At 40.7% G+C, this 15,488-nt stretch overlaps 1 protein-coding gene across 2 annotated transcripts in view; it reads left to right on the top strand.

Moving 5' to 3' along the window:
• TMEM255B (transmembrane protein 255B) overlaps positions 1 to 15,488 on the top strand; it is a 67,023-nt gene that overhangs the window by 27,397 nt on the left and 24,138 nt on the right. For both annotated transcript variants that reach the window (XM_030279484.4, XM_030279478.4), the window contains one exon: positions 1,389 to 1,478. In XM_030279484.4, coding sequence (XP_030135344.2) covers positions 1,389 to 1,478 — 90 coding nt within the window. The remainder of the gene's footprint in view (positions 1 to 1,388; positions 1,479 to 15,488) is intronic.

Below are 15,488 nucleotides of genomic sequence, written 5' to 3'. Positions count from 1 at the left end.
TGTTATTAACTATAACTTAATACTGTTGTAAATTAAAATCAACATATAGGATGTTTCAAAGGGTTCCTCTTGTATCTTTCCCTGAGAAATAACAGAGACATGAGAAATATACATTACATTACATTACATTACATTACATTAAAAAGCAGAGCCAGATAGTGCACTTTAGGTTCACCTTATACCCTGCAGGAGCCCACTCTTTCAAACTCAGGGTGCAGAGTCCTCAACACCACAAAATCTTCTAATCTGGGAGAGATTTGAGACTGTCAGCATCTCTCCCTCATCTGATGGCATTGAGGGTAGCAAACCCAGGGGAGCACCTTGCCAAGTGTACAGTTGGTTTTACAGGGCTTCATCTCACCTGGCTCACAGCACTGCACCCTTCAGATGTGACCCCAGAAGAAGCCAGTGTCATCTCAGAAGTGTGTTCCAACAGCACAGTGACTGGTCCCTGGTGGATATACACTCCACATTCTTTTCAAGTCCTGTTGCCCTCTCCAGAGTGAATTGGGCAGGAAGCTCGTGGTGTGTGGGGCTGTTCTAGCCCTGCAGTTGCTGTCAGAGCTGCAGCACAGAGGGCAGGGGGCTCAACATGTCCAACCTGCACAGCCTTTTTCCCCAAGGCCTCCATACCACCCCTGCTTGTGCCAGAACTGTGCTCCTGCATTGCACCATGTACGGTCCTGCTGAGAGAGAATTAATAGTGCTTAATGAATGAAGCACTGTGGGAGGTAGAATGAAGTCTGAAGCTATGCCTTCAATGATGAAGACATTGTGCTGTCTGTGCTGCAGCTGGGACACTCACTGAGCTCTGCTGTGCTCTGCTCTGTCCAGGCTGGAAACCCCAACAAGGATGGGGCCAAGGCAGCACACCCCAGCCCTTACACAGGTCCTCTGAACCTCTGATTCTGTTGTGGCATAAGCTATTTGGGATACTAAAAGATTTCTGATCATTCATAAGTTAGTTATGAACTTACTATAGCTGCCTTTATCTATTGATGTGAAATACTACCATGTAGTAAAGCTCCAAAGATTTATGTAAGTCAAGAGGAAGATGACTTTTTACCATATCCCTATGGAAGCACTGCTGTTTTATTAAGTAAGTTGATTTGGAAGAAATCACCATTGAATTTAACTCTTGCAGCTCACCTGCTGCAAGAGTTTTCTCTTGAAAGATTTAAATTTTTCTAGTAGGCTTGTTGGTCTGTCAACTCAGCATCAAGAATTTCTGGCTTTTTATTAGTGTATAGCAGTCATCCTGACACACTGATCTAAAGTGGATTGCAGCAGTGGGAACCATCATTTCAGAATACTAGAAAAACTAGTGTAATTATTTTACTTAAAGAATTATACTGAAAAGATTGCTAAATCTGTTTTTCTCTTCTCAGTTGGTTGCCTCTATCGTGTTTATCAGCTTTGGTGCCGTAGCAGCCTTCTGTTGTGCAATAGTTGATGGAGTGTTTGCAGCACGACACATAGTAAGTACAGTGATTTTGTCATTTTCAATTCTGATTATTTATGTCATTTCTAGCAGGAGCGTATTTTCTTCTGGTTTATGTTTAGCAGTACATTAGGGTTTTTGATAGTTCCTGGTGGAGATTCCAAATAGAAAGGTGATATAAAATGTTGTCATGAAAGGCATGCTGAAAGGTATACCTGCTTAGAAAAGGAAGATATTTCAACCACTACCAGCATTTCTTTCCTATTGCTTTGTGGGCACAGTAGGGATTTGGAATGCACCAAATGATGAGAACCATCACCTGATGGGATTTGAATATGGAGTTTATATGTTAGAAATGTGTTGTTTGCTGTTTTATCTTTTGTGATAGAATAACTTAAAAATCTAAACCTTAATTGAGCTTTGATTTGTAAAATTGTCAGGAAATAAGTAGTCATATGTGTTAACAGACATTAGAGGTCAGATGTAGCATGCTAAATAATACAGCATGATGGTATACGAGCCTCTCTGTGCTATGAAATACCATGAGGCTGCTCATCTTTCTGCTTATGCTCATTGAGGGGCAGCATAACTCCACTAGCATCAGTGAGACCCTATTGAATTTCTGCTAGCAAATACCTCAGAATAATTAGGCTTTCGATCACCTGGAGCATAAAGTTACAAACTGATTTATATTTCACTGTTACTGAGGAGTAACAGTGTGGGTACTGAGGAGAAACCAAATGTGGATTTCAGAGCTCCGTATGCATTGCACAAGACAAAAGACATCTATTGGTGTAAACAACTGAGGTGTGCAATGTGAGCATGGACAAATGCTCTGAATTGTAGCCATGTTTTGTGGAATACAGATCCTGCATGATGCCAAAATGGCCTGCTTTTTCTTGGATTTACCCTGCAGCTGCTCTGGATGACACCTGGTTGAACTGTATCTGATTAGCATAGGCCAAGGGAGCTGCCCCATGGGAGCTGCTTAAAAGAGGAGGGGAGCAAATTCCTACTTAGATTCCCTGCTCCAGAACATTCAGTGGTTGTGCCCTGGAAAACCACTGACACTTACTGAAATTTTGGATCTGTCCTGGAGAGGCTGAGGCAACTGGGGTTGTTTAGTCTGGAGAAGCAGAGGTTATTTATCTGAAAGGTGGTTATAGTGAGGTGAGGGTCAGTCTTTTCTGCTATGTCCCACTTGAAAGTTTGAGAAGAACTGGCCTAAGGTTGTGCCAGGGGGGGTTCAGATTGTATATTGAGAGAGTAGTTAAGCATTGGAGAAAGTTGCTCAGGAAGATGGTAGAGTCACCATTTCTGGAAGTGTTCAAGAAGCATCTGGATGTGTCACTTAGGGATATGATGTAAAGGTGATTTAGGGTTGATGGTTGGACTGTATGATCCTGAAGGTCTCTTCCAACCTTTGATGATTCTGTGATTCTGTAATTCTCCAGGAACCTGGCTTATTTCTGTTCTGCTTTAATGTGATCATTAGGAGTGTTCAGATGGCACTTGTACAGTCTTGCATGTTGTAACTGCAGAGCAGCTGTGCAGCCACAGCCCCCCACTGCTGAGGGTAGACACAGCTTCTCTGAGATGAGGTACTGTGTCAGGGGACAGTGTATGCTCAGTCTCAAGCACAGACGCAGGTGTCGCTCCTCGCACCTTTCTAGGTGTTTTCAGTAGGAGAACACCAAGGCACAAAGTCATTGCACCCACCCAAGAAAAAAGCATCTTACAGTCTGGGGGGTGCAGTTCTGTATCTGGTTAAGTCAGTGACTGGATATGACTGCATCCCCTGTGCAGAGCTGGAGGCTGGAAGGGGCTGGTCATCCATTCCAGGAGTGCTGGAGATGTACAACCCAGTAACATGATCCTGCTTCAGGCACATCGTGACTGGAAATCATGGCTTCATGGAAATCCATGGCCAGTTGTTTACATTTGGGCTTAGCTCTGTTTGCACATCTGTATTTTGCTGTCTCCTTCACCTATGACAGAGCAAAGAAATACTAAGTAGCACAATTTTTTGGAAAACTAATTTGCATTTCAGCATGATCACACTCATTTCAACTCATTCTCTTCTGTCTAATAACCAACTTGATAGGGTCAGGTGAAGTAAAAGTGTACATCACCAAGTTTCTCTAACACACCAGGGAAAGTCTGTAGGGATGATCGTGTGCGTGTGCTCCCAGTTTAATTTACAGTAATGGTGGGACCTTATCAAAAGAACATGTGCCATGCAGACTGTGGCATCACTGCCACGGTGTTACAGCCTGTTTGCATCGCAGCTCATTTCCTTCAGGAAGAGCAGCAACACCACGTTCAGTCTCCTCCCTACAGGCAGTTCCAGCCTTTTTCAGATCTGGCTTGTGCTGTTGCCATTTTGTCCACTGCCTTTGGGGCATAACTGCTGAAGAGTTGGAGTAAACTGTCCTCCAGTCAGGGAAAGAACAAATTCCTGCCATGTCAGAGTAGGTGCCTATGCTAAAGCCATCAACTTTTTGTGAGAAATGGTAGCTGAAGCCAAGCAGTCGTCAGACTGACTACAAATTCAGCATCTTTCACATCAATTTGGAATAAGAAATGTGTCCCCCCCTTTTTGCTTTCTTTTTAGCTTCATTTGAGCTGGGCAGGATGTGAAGAGGACAAATCACATAATTACAGATTTTTCTTACTATGTGCCTGCAGTGGAATGAAGACTATTATTGCTGCGCATTTTCTCCTGCTTTTATAAAACTGTGAATAGAATAATAAAATAGATTTCTCTGGTTTATTTCCTTCCCAAGAGGGCATGAAATTGAAAAAAATTCTTCCAAGAAATGGATGTATTTCAGAAAAGAGATGCTTACATTATTTAAGACTTACTTTGCTTTATAGAAAGCTCTGGATCACACCACTTATAAAATTAAAAACACTGAAGGAAATGTAGCTTAATTTAAAATAGCAGTAGCTTACCTAAGAAATAATGCAGATATAATTCACCTTAAAAAGAAAAAAACAAGCAAACCAGAATAAAGTAAAATAAATCAAAGTTGAAATTAAAGTGCAGTGATGTTATTTCAGAAAAATACGGTGGTTAAAGGAACTGATGTGCATTTGTGTTTGCTTGAGACATTTCGTTATTTAGCAGATGAGAATAGTGCAGGTTTTCTTTTTGAGATCATTCAACAACGTCCTCCCACCACACAGGGAGATGCCCCGTTCCACCACAGGTTCGCATTCTCTGCAGTAGCTATGACCTCCTATTCATGGCTCTAAGCCTTGGCCATTGCCACATGATCTGTAGCTTTGCTGTTGTGCTCCATGAAGAACCTAATATTGCCAACAGCAAGAAGTCCAGGTGTGAAGTGAGGAAACCGCCTTTTCCAACCAAGTTTATTCTGTGATTCTGTGAAGGGAAAGCTGGGTGCTGTGGAAGGTTGCTTGTCCATTTTGACATCTAAAATGCACACCAAACCAAGCAGTGTTAAGTTGTTCCCTTCCTCTTCTGTAAATTTTCAGCTGACCTCATTTCTTCCTCTTGATAGTGATGGCTTAAGGAGTTAATTAAAAGAGAATATATCATCAGGTGATAAGCCCTGAAATGAACTTGAGAATGAACTTAGCTGAGCTAGAGGATACTGAAACACTCCTAGATTAGGATCTTCACCCATATGGTTTAAGTGCAGCTAGTGGACTGCTGAAGTATATCAGCTGAGTAATTACCTACTGATCTGGGAGTTTAGAAATTTGAACTTGAAATATTTGCTTTCTCTTTATATATGTTAACTCAAAATACTGTTTGATAAGATGGGCATTATGTAAATTCACTTTCTGTAAGGCACAGACACAAGGCAATGGGAAAATGGAGTCTTTAATGAGGGGGATGCTCATGCAAATTGGGCTCTGGTTGGTAGAACTCCAAAGCTGCTGTATTAAGTAATGTAAATTGGCAGCCCTGACCTAATGAACAGATAGCTACATTATAAACACGTTCTGCGAGATGAAGATCTACTGATTTCTCTGCTAAGAGCAGAGACGCAGAGACCCCTGCCCAGCAGTGACCCCTGCCCAGCAAAGACCTGTGGGCTCCCAGCAGTGGCTGTGGGCTCCCAGCAGAGACCTGTAGGCTCCCAGCAGAGACCTGTGGGCTCCCAGCAGAGACCTTTGGGCTCCCAGCAGAGACCTGTGGGCTCCCAGCAGAGACCTTTGGGCTCCCAGCTGCTCCCCGAGGCCTGTGCTGCTGCGTGTGTGCCCTCGGAGCCGGCAGCCACACATGGTGGTTGCATATGCAGTGACCGAGGATGTCAATCCCCTTCCCATCCCTGGAACTTCTCATGCCGGTTACAGACACTCAGGCAAGGATGGCAGCAGGGGTGGCCACCCGCTACATTTTACTAGAGGGAGGCTTCATATGCCCATGGCATGTAACACAGGCCACAGTCTTGCACACTAGAGGCCAGATCCTCTAAAAAGCCATTTGAAAATGTTCTGAGCAAGCCTGTTGGCTTTCCCATTGAAGAAAAAAAAACCAAATAGTTTCATTCCATGTCTAACACAACTCAAAGAGTAATTTCTCACTGGAATTAAATTAGGTAGACTCTCTGGAGAACAACACTAAATGCATTTTGTGTTCTCCATATTGCCACATAAGACAAAATTACACCTAATTACTTTTAATTCCATTTCCATTGTGTATGACTCATTAATATAATTGCATGGCATAGCTCATACCATGAAAAGCATCAAAAGCAGCATGTCCAGCAGGTCAGGGGAGGTGATCTGCCCCTTTGATCTGCTCGGGTGAGACCCCACCTGGAGTGCTGCATCCAGCTGTAGAGTCCTCATCAGGAGAGAAAGGACATGGATCCCTTGGAGCAAGTCCAGAGAAGGGCACAAAGATGATCAGAGAGATGGAGCACCATTCCTATGAAGACAGGCTGAGATAGCTGGGGTTGTTTAGCCTGGAGAGGAGAAGGCTTCATGGAAACCAGACTGGGGCTATCCAGTACCTAAAGGGGCCTATAAGAAAGATAGGGACAAAATTTTTAGCAGGGCCTGTTGTGATAGGACAAAGTTTTAAACTAAAAGAGGGTCAATTTAGGTTAGATATAAGGAATAAATTATTTACAATGAGGGTGATAAAACACTGAAACAGATTGCACAGAGAGGTGGTAGGTGCCCCATCCCTGGAAACGTTCAAGGTCAGGTTGGACAGGACTCTGAGCAGCCTGGTCGAGCTGAAGATGTTAGCTGTTATTAGATGGACTTTAAAGGTCTCTTCCATCCCAAACTATTCTGTGACTCTCTGAAAGGCTTTGCAATTCTATTTTTTATTTTTAGCAGAGTGAGTACTAAACATTTTTAACTGCAAACTAGCACTAGCTCAGTAGTGATTTTAATATTGATGGTCCACTGAGGTAAAACTGTTTCATTGGTGAACTTCCTAAATACAGAGTGCTTAAGTTTGCAACCAGTACATTTTGATGCCAATGGTCAACTATCCCATGGTATTAATTCTAGTATTAGACCTTGCATCTGGCACTGAAGCACAGATTGCATTCCTAGAGTACCAGCCATTTACAGGGTGGGATTAATTATTTTTTATGAACTTAGTTCAAGGGTTGGAGCAAAGGAGGATTCTTGCAACCAGCTTAAGCCATCTACCAAGAGTTTTCTTTTGTGCTGCAAGACAACCCCATTCACACATCCAAATGCAGTTGACTATACTTTAAATCAAAGGGCAAATACTTTGAAAAAGAATTTTCCTGGAGGACCTGAAGAGTTTGGAACCTGTTGTACTATCATTTTTTTCCTGTTACACAGATATATTTTCCCTGTGAAGCACATTACAACCTGGGAGTGCCCAGTCCTGTGTAAGGTAAATTAGTCAGAGGTAAATAAGCCAAAAGCCTCACAACAGAAATCAGAAGGACATCTAGTAGAAGAGAAGGTACTGACATTACAGAAGAGTTTCAGACCACCCCCACAAGCTATTTTGAAACCAGATCTGAACTAGACACTAGACTAAGCTGTGTTGGTGAGAGCAAAGTGGTGAGACTGTGTGGAGTTTGATCTCTGGCTTTTATTTTATAGGAATAGCCTGTGGGTATAGGAATAGCCTGTGGGACCAGTGCTAGATTACTGATTCCAACTCTGGTATTTCTTGGTGCTTTGCCAAAGACCTGATTGACTTGGAAAGAGTTTTGGAGAAGAAAAATCTGAAATCTGAAGTGGTAGCTTTTAGAAAAAGTACTCAGAAGTTTGTTTTGTTTTATTTAACATAGAAAATGTTGACAGGTAAATTGATCATGACCTTTCTAAGGTATCTGTGTAGTCAAAGTTTATCTGACAGCAGAGGGCTTTTAGTCTCTGAAACAAAAACAAAAGAAATACACTGAGTTGAAATCAATGCTAAAGAGATTGAAACCATGGAGCAGACTTGGTTTTTACAAGAATGAATTATGGAAGCAGCTTTGTCAAGGTTATGGATAATTCTCCATCACTGAAATACCTAAATCTCAAGCTTCTTTTTGTGGAATCTTATGAAGCATATCCAGAGATTATTAACTTTAAGCATATGTCTTGGCATGAAATTATTTAGGCTTTGTTATTCGGGACATCATTATAGAGAAGGGTCTTCAAGGAAGGTTCCTTTGAACTATTTTTACAGTCAGGTAGAAACTCTATTACCTCCTGTCTGTGTGGTGCCAGAACCTGTCCTCTGCTGGAAAATGTTTAGGATTTGATAGATTAAAAACACTTGAAAACCATTTATTAAGATTTCTGATCCAGGTTTGCTGGTCTTCAAATCAACAGAGGAAATGCAATCTTTAACATGAACATAACTTAAAAACTATCTCTACTAAAACCACTATTCCTCACATGGAGGATAACATGCAAGACAACCCAGTGATGAATGCATTCAATACATTAATTTATATTGGATGTATCCAGGGATTTTTCAACCAAACTGCCATCTTGCTAATGTTTTCTGGTCTAAGAACACAGATGCAGGGTTTTTGTACCCCAAATCTGCAATATGATATTCCTCTGTTTCCAGACAGGTAAGTATTATGCATTGACCTTGAATATATTGACATTACGGAGGAGCTGGTAGTATGTATTAGTTTGGTTACTAAATATTTTGCAGTAAGAAAAATAATGGCAACTTTTTTTTTTTTTTTTTTTTTTTGAGAACCTTTTGTGATTCCCTTTGAGTTTGCAGAGACTCTCACACTGGCAGGGACAAAGCCCCCAGTTTATACAATTTTCTTTGGGTTTTTTTTTTTTTTTTTTTAATCCCTGAAATTCCTTTCAGGTTTAGCCAAATTGCAAATTCTTTAAAATCCTATTTTTTTCTTTCCTGCTGTGACTTGTTCTCCTGAGGGGAAAGGACTGGTATTTTGCCAACCAAAAAGAAATGTCTAAACCATTAGGCAGAACACACAGTGTGTTTGGAAACCAAAGAGGAATTCACTTGTTGGTGAGAAGGGAAAAGAGAGGTTCGAGTTCCTTTCCCATCTGCGCCACTGTGTAGGACAAATGCCTTCACTGCTGACAAAACCAAGGATTGCAAGGATTGGTCCAGGATTCCCTAGGCCCCTGACATAAACACTGGTCCATTGGCTTCCCTCTTTGAGAGTAACAGCCCAAACTGAGATCTCTCATTAATGTCATTGCTTTGGTCATTCAAACTGCAGAAAGGCATCTTTGGGGGAAGAGTTCTGTGAAGATGCAGTAAGATCATCTTACTACAAGGAAGGAAGACTACTCTTTTATTTTAAATTGGAAGTTTGTACTGTGGGAAAGTGTTAAGGGAAGGACCCACACATTTGAATATTTGAAAGCTAATGGCTAAATGCCACTGCCATTTAATTGCATGATCCTGATGTACAGAGACCACAATGTGAGTGTACAACTGGGCAGAATTTTTAGTGCATTGGGGTTGTAGCAAGTATGGCATTTCCAATTTCTTTGGCTCTGAAAATTAAATTATTTTCTTTTAGCTTTGCTTCTAGTGAATTAGATAGGCATGAATTCCATTGAGTATATCATAAATCTCCAGAACTCCAGAAATAAGGAAGTAGGATAGGGAAATTCTACACATTTTACTGATATTAACAATCATATTATTAATGCAAGAAATAATATGAGATGTGAAAAAGTGAGAAGGATTGGATCCAAATTTAAAATTACACTGATATTTTAGTTCCCATAGATTATACTCTTCTGCATTTGTACATAGATATTGACTTTTGCATCTGTGTGGCTTCTATACATCCAAAAATCAGGTGAGTGGCAGAGACAGCAGAACTTGTTCAGCAATGCAGAATAGGAGCTTGGGTCAGGGGAGATCTATTGTCTACTTCATCTTTACTTCATTGCTTTGCAAAGCACAGGCCATGATGGAATTTATGCAAAGTGCACAAAGCAAGTTAATTACACTTTAATCCCCAGAAAGGTGGGTGACTGGGGCAAAGAGCTTGCAGTCTGTTCTGAAAAGCATAATGTACCTCACTCTGATGTGCTGCCAGGAGAAGATAATTTCCTTTATTGTTTCCTATTCTCAGAAATGTTTCTAGACTAACAACAGATGTTTATTTTCTATGAAAAAAATTCAAAGCTTCTACACAGACATATAGAGGGAGCGAAAATAACCACATGCAGACTTCAGATTGCAGCAAAAATGCTTCATAGTTTTTTCATAATTTCTCAAAGGAAAAACATTGTTTTCAGTTGCCCAGTACAGAAACCAGTGGAGTTGAAAAAAAAAAAAAATAATAAAGGCACTGTTTATTCACATGCATCTGAAGTCCTCATATTCTACTAGAGTAAAAATTAAGGGTTTAATGAAGGGTGTTTCAGTATGCTGCAATTTGCCCTAGCAAAAGGTTTTATTGCTTCATCTTTAAGAAGAAGCCACGATTAGTATGAATAATCTTATCATGGAGCAGGAATTTCTCTCTCTGTGGGTGGATGATTATCCAGTTGCATATAATGTCTATGTTCCCAGGTATTCAACAAAGTTTTGATTGATGATTATTTATGGCTCTGTTAAGAGCTTATTAAAATGTGTTGCCTCACCTCTGCTAGATTATGGAACTACACTTGTAATGTATTTATTTAATATTTTATGATAAATTCCAAGAAGGTAACGTAATTAAGAATTTTTTTTTACCTAATCTGCCTAGAATGTTCTTGTATGGCTCAGTGCAGTTCTGTCCACATTCCCAGCCATCAGTATATCCAATGACTTCTTCACCTCTAGAGCACTGAGTGCTATGCATTTCAACGTTTCTGATCTTCTGAAATTCATGTGAGCTTCAAAATGACAAGCCAGTGGAGATGAGAAAAAGCTAATTGCATCTGAGCAGTTCAGGCATTCATGAAACATTGCACTAATTGCTTAGACTATTTTACTTTTAAAACTTGTGTATTTTCATTCCTCTTGAGGTTTCTCTCATGGAGAAGGTTGCATGGAGTGGTTTCTCTCATTTTTTCCTCTCTTACATTTTGGGTCCCAGTCCTGCAGTTCCTCCCATTTGGATGAGAGCTGTCAGCCTGGCTGACATGAGGCAGTGGGGATCTCCTTGTTACAGGAATTATAGGGAGCTTTCACAGCAAATTGCTGGGCATAAACACCTGCTTTCTGGCTGTTTTCTGCTCAATACCTAACATAAAAATGTCATGCATAAAGTTGTTATTACATTAATTAAATTATAATAGGGATATGTTGTGCCATGCCCTGAAAATTAAAACCAACACTGCAATGTTTATCAAGCCTCCAGCATTTTATTTGTAGTGTAGATATTCAATATATTTATATATTGCTCAATTAGGTGTATTTGGTGCAGCCTCTTTTCCTTCCCTTTGCTATAAAATAAATCCAAAAGAGCATTATAAATTAAACCTCTGTACATCTCAGTCAGCAGGATATTCAGTATTTCAGCTGTTTAAAGGCTAATGTCTTTCAAAATAACACTTCTTGCAGTAGTATACTTAGAGATTTATATGAGATTAGTGCAGTTGGCTAAAGCATGGTGCTCATAATGCCAAGGCTGCAGGTTTGATCCCTGTGTGGGATCCTGCGGGTCCCTTCCAACTCAGAATATTCTGTGGTTCAGTGATGTCTTACATATTCTGATAGCATTAAGGCTATAGGAAGGAGATGGAACAGTTTTTTATGTATTTGAGTCACATTACCAGAAACAGAATAAACAGTTCTTAAATTCTTGTGGAAACGTTAATTACTCACATGGCACAACATCATTACAATCAAGACAGAGCAATCAGTTCATATAACAAACCCTATAATCAAAGTAATGTAATCAATGTAAGTAATCAACTATAATAAGCAATTAGATACCTAACTGCATCAAGCAATAACTAAAATTATAACCTTGAATAGTATCAGCTAATTGCATCATTAGAAACTTGTGTAAAAGCCAGTGGTAAGTCTAAGTTTATAACTACACAACATAGCTATTGCAGGTGTTAAGGGAATGTCTATAGCCTCATCCTGAGAGACATTGGTTAGCAAGACTTGACTAAAGTAAAGCAGACCTATTCCTGAGGCAGGCTTGGATTTGCTGTGTTAAGGCAGGAGTAGACTTCCTCGCTGGAGGTTGGGTGGCCTTATCCCCAGAGCAGCCAGAGCAGCAGCCCCCAAGCAGACAGACACCATGTCACTCAGCATCTCTGCACACACATCTGTCCTTCCTGCCACCACCTAAACCTGCTCAGCTAAAGGCACTGCAGCCACAGAACCTCCTTGGGAATGTGCAGGGGAGTCAGTTCCCATTTCTCTTGCCTCTTCCACTGCACTCCATCTGCGTGTGAAGGCTGGTGGGCCTTTCCTCCCACCTTCGTGCCACGGAGAGTGTGGCCAAAAGTCATTGAGAGAAAATCACCTGTTTGAAGAGGTCTTAACCTCTCCTAGTAGATCTGTAGCCATCTGAGAACAGACCTGTCAGTCCATATCAGAAAGTATTCTGTCTGTGCCCATTGTCCAACAATGGGGCAGCTCCAGCATCTGTAGGCTTTTCATTTGACTGTAGCTATACTACAAGAGCACAAACCTCACCAAAATAGTGAAGAGTAAGACTAAGGCTAACACTGCAAAATATTTACATAAAATAAAAATCAGTGAGGAAATATAAAGTGAGATAGAACCATGTATGTGTGTTTTTCAGCCATGACAATTTACAGGTATTCTGAATATTTACTGGTTTGAAAGACCTGAAATTAATATGTGCTGCTACCAAATTTTAAGAGAAGAAGATTTGGTAGGATCCAGTCTTCCAGATTAAACTGAAATTCTAAAAAGAACCCCTGGAGAAGTAAATCTGGTTTGTAAGAGTAAAATTTTAAGGCCCACCAGCTGCTTTTCCTATTTTCAGCACTGAAGTTGGGTTGTTTCAGCATAGCAGACAAAATAGCCAGGGTCTCTAGGCTGGAATGCAGCATTTCTGGAAGAAGATTAGCTCTTCAATTCATGCAAGGCAGACGTAGAAACACAAGAAAGGGTAAGTGCTGTCTGCAGTCTGCAGTGGAATTGCTCTCATGGCATGACCTCACCCAAAGAATGTAACCAGATACCATGGCGGCTGCCTCTGAAGTGCTTAAACAACACTGGGGATGTGTTATTTGCAGCAGGGGATCACTAATGTGCTATAGTTACAGTAGCAGTATGGCATGGACAGAAGCATGTCTGTGTCTCACTCTGCATCGCTTTGAAGCGTTTGATCGACTGTACATTTGGGAGCCCTTGACTCCTAAGGCATGGACAATATGTGTAGAAACTGAATTAACACACACTAGTTATGTCTGCAGCTTAGGCACAAAGAACACTTGAAAACCCAATTCTAGGGCTTAAAGTTTCTTAATATACTTTCTTAATTATTGGATAAATTTTGAAAAAAATTTGAAAACATTCTATTCCTGCCAGTCCGGTCCACTGCAACCCTTGGCAGTAGCATGACCTTAGAGCTGGGCTGCTGCACTCATGCAGGACTGTGGGAGTCCAGAAATGGATCAGGTTTTTTTAGCATTCTCCCTTCCAAATCCCACCCAGCATGCACTGTGCACACCCCCACAGCCTAAGACTTCCCATGTCTATAGTCAACGTGATGGTATCAAGAGTGCAAAACACCAGAAAATGGTATCACAGAGGAGGAAAACAGCTAAAATGAAGAAATGGAAAGGTCTGGAGACCCGCTTGATGAAGTGAAACTGAATTGGCACATTTGGATTCAAAAGCTGATTATGGCCTTGGTGACTGTGTTAATAATTCCAGAAAAACCTATCTTAGTGCATGGTCAAAAGGTGAAAAAGGAAAGGATTATTGTAGAATGGTATAATTATTTAGGTTGGAAAATATCTTTAAGGTGATCAAGTTCAATGTAAACTTAACACTGCCAAATCCAGTAGTACATTTAATTTTCTGACCATAACTATACTTTCTCAGCTGCCTTAATTAAAAAACAAAAAAAAAAAAAAAGTTTTTTTTGTTTTTGTTTTGCAGTTTCTGTCTTTCAATGATCTCTCCATGATGTCCATAACTTTATTTTCTAGCACCTGGACTTCCTTTCAGGGTCACAGTGATTTTTAAACCTGAGGTTTTATAGCAACCACAGCATTCCAGATAGCTGCCAGCCAAATGCTTACAGCCAATTTATTATGTGGGTTGAATTTCTTTGTGAATAAGAGAGGTGGAGATGCAATGGCAGCCTCTTTAGAATCCCTGGCGCTGACTGAAAGAGCACATCCTGGCAAAGGGCAGGAGCTGATGCCTGGCACTCCCATAAGAGCTGTCCCAGATATTGAAGGGAGGGAAGAGAAGCCCACTGAGCCCCATGGTGGGGGTGGGCAGCCAGGACACTGGCTTGTCCAAGGAGGCAATATTTCCTGTGGGAGCACATGGTCTGTCCTGCCCAGAGGCTCCTGGCACACAGTGAGCAGTGACCCCTCTCTTCCTCTCTGTCCAGCTGCTATCTGAAATAGACAGGTTTGAAAATAATGGTATTAGTTACAGAAATAAATTTTAACCAGGCATATGTGGAATACTGTGTCAATAACTATATGTAAACAAATAGTTTACAAAACAAACTGCATGTAACTATATGTATACAAAAATGTTATATCTCATGAATTATGAGTAAGGTATTCTGTTGGACTACCAGGTAGTTAAAGATTCTTTAACTACATAAGAGAAGATACAAGTCTTTAGGAAACTAGCAGTTTTTAAATTGTTATTTTAATTAGTTAGTTTTCTGACATTTGATGTGGGTTCAATACTTGAAAATATGGACTTGGAGATTTCAGGGGGTATTGTTTCTTCTTTTTCCATATAACAGTGAAATGATGCAAGATAAATTGTTTTCTGAAACCCATTTCTGCTTCAGAAATTATGAACTGAAAACTGAATTGCAGGTTTACCTGCCAGAGAATAACAGCCCAAAACACTTTTCAAAAAAACCCACCCTTATTTCTGGTTCTAGAGGGGTATGGTCATGTGCTCTATGTGGGAGTCGCAAGGCTGAGGAGCAAACTGAGCTATAAAATGTTTTGTTCTTCAAAGCTGACGCCCCCTCACTGCAGTGTTGATGATACTGGCCTTGGACTCAGAAGTTCCTAATATCAAACTGGCCAGAGCCAATACGGAAACTGTTCATAATTTTTTTTTAATTTACGTATTTCATTTGTTTGTGATTGAAAGCAATTTTTGTATTAATCACTCCTGTGAATCCCTGGGTTTTTCTAGCAGTCTTCCTCAGGAGAAACCCTTCTCATTGGGAATGCTGTTGACAAAGATGGAGAAATAGCCCTTGGTCAGAGAGAGACAGGAATTACAAAAGACCTGTAGCATTTCCTCTCATTGTTTGTACAGGGTAGGATCCAACCAACTTTAGATTGGGCCCCCAGACAGTGATCCAGTTTGCTTGCTTTTCAAGGCTCCTAATATGTTGGCCCCCTCTTTTAGGAGCTTCTTTATCTTTGGACTGAAAGCTCAGGTTTGTATGCTCCCATGTGCCATGTGCTGTCAGCCAGCGTGGAGCAGACCCAG

This window comes from Taeniopygia guttata, chromosome 1 (assembly GCF_048771995.1).
Source record: "Taeniopygia guttata chromosome 1, bTaeGut7.mat, whole genome shotgun sequence".
Lineage (NCBI taxonomy): Eukaryota > Metazoa > Chordata > Aves > Passeriformes > Estrildidae > Taeniopygia > Taeniopygia guttata.
This window is presented reverse-complemented; position numbering and strand designations above follow the sequence as displayed.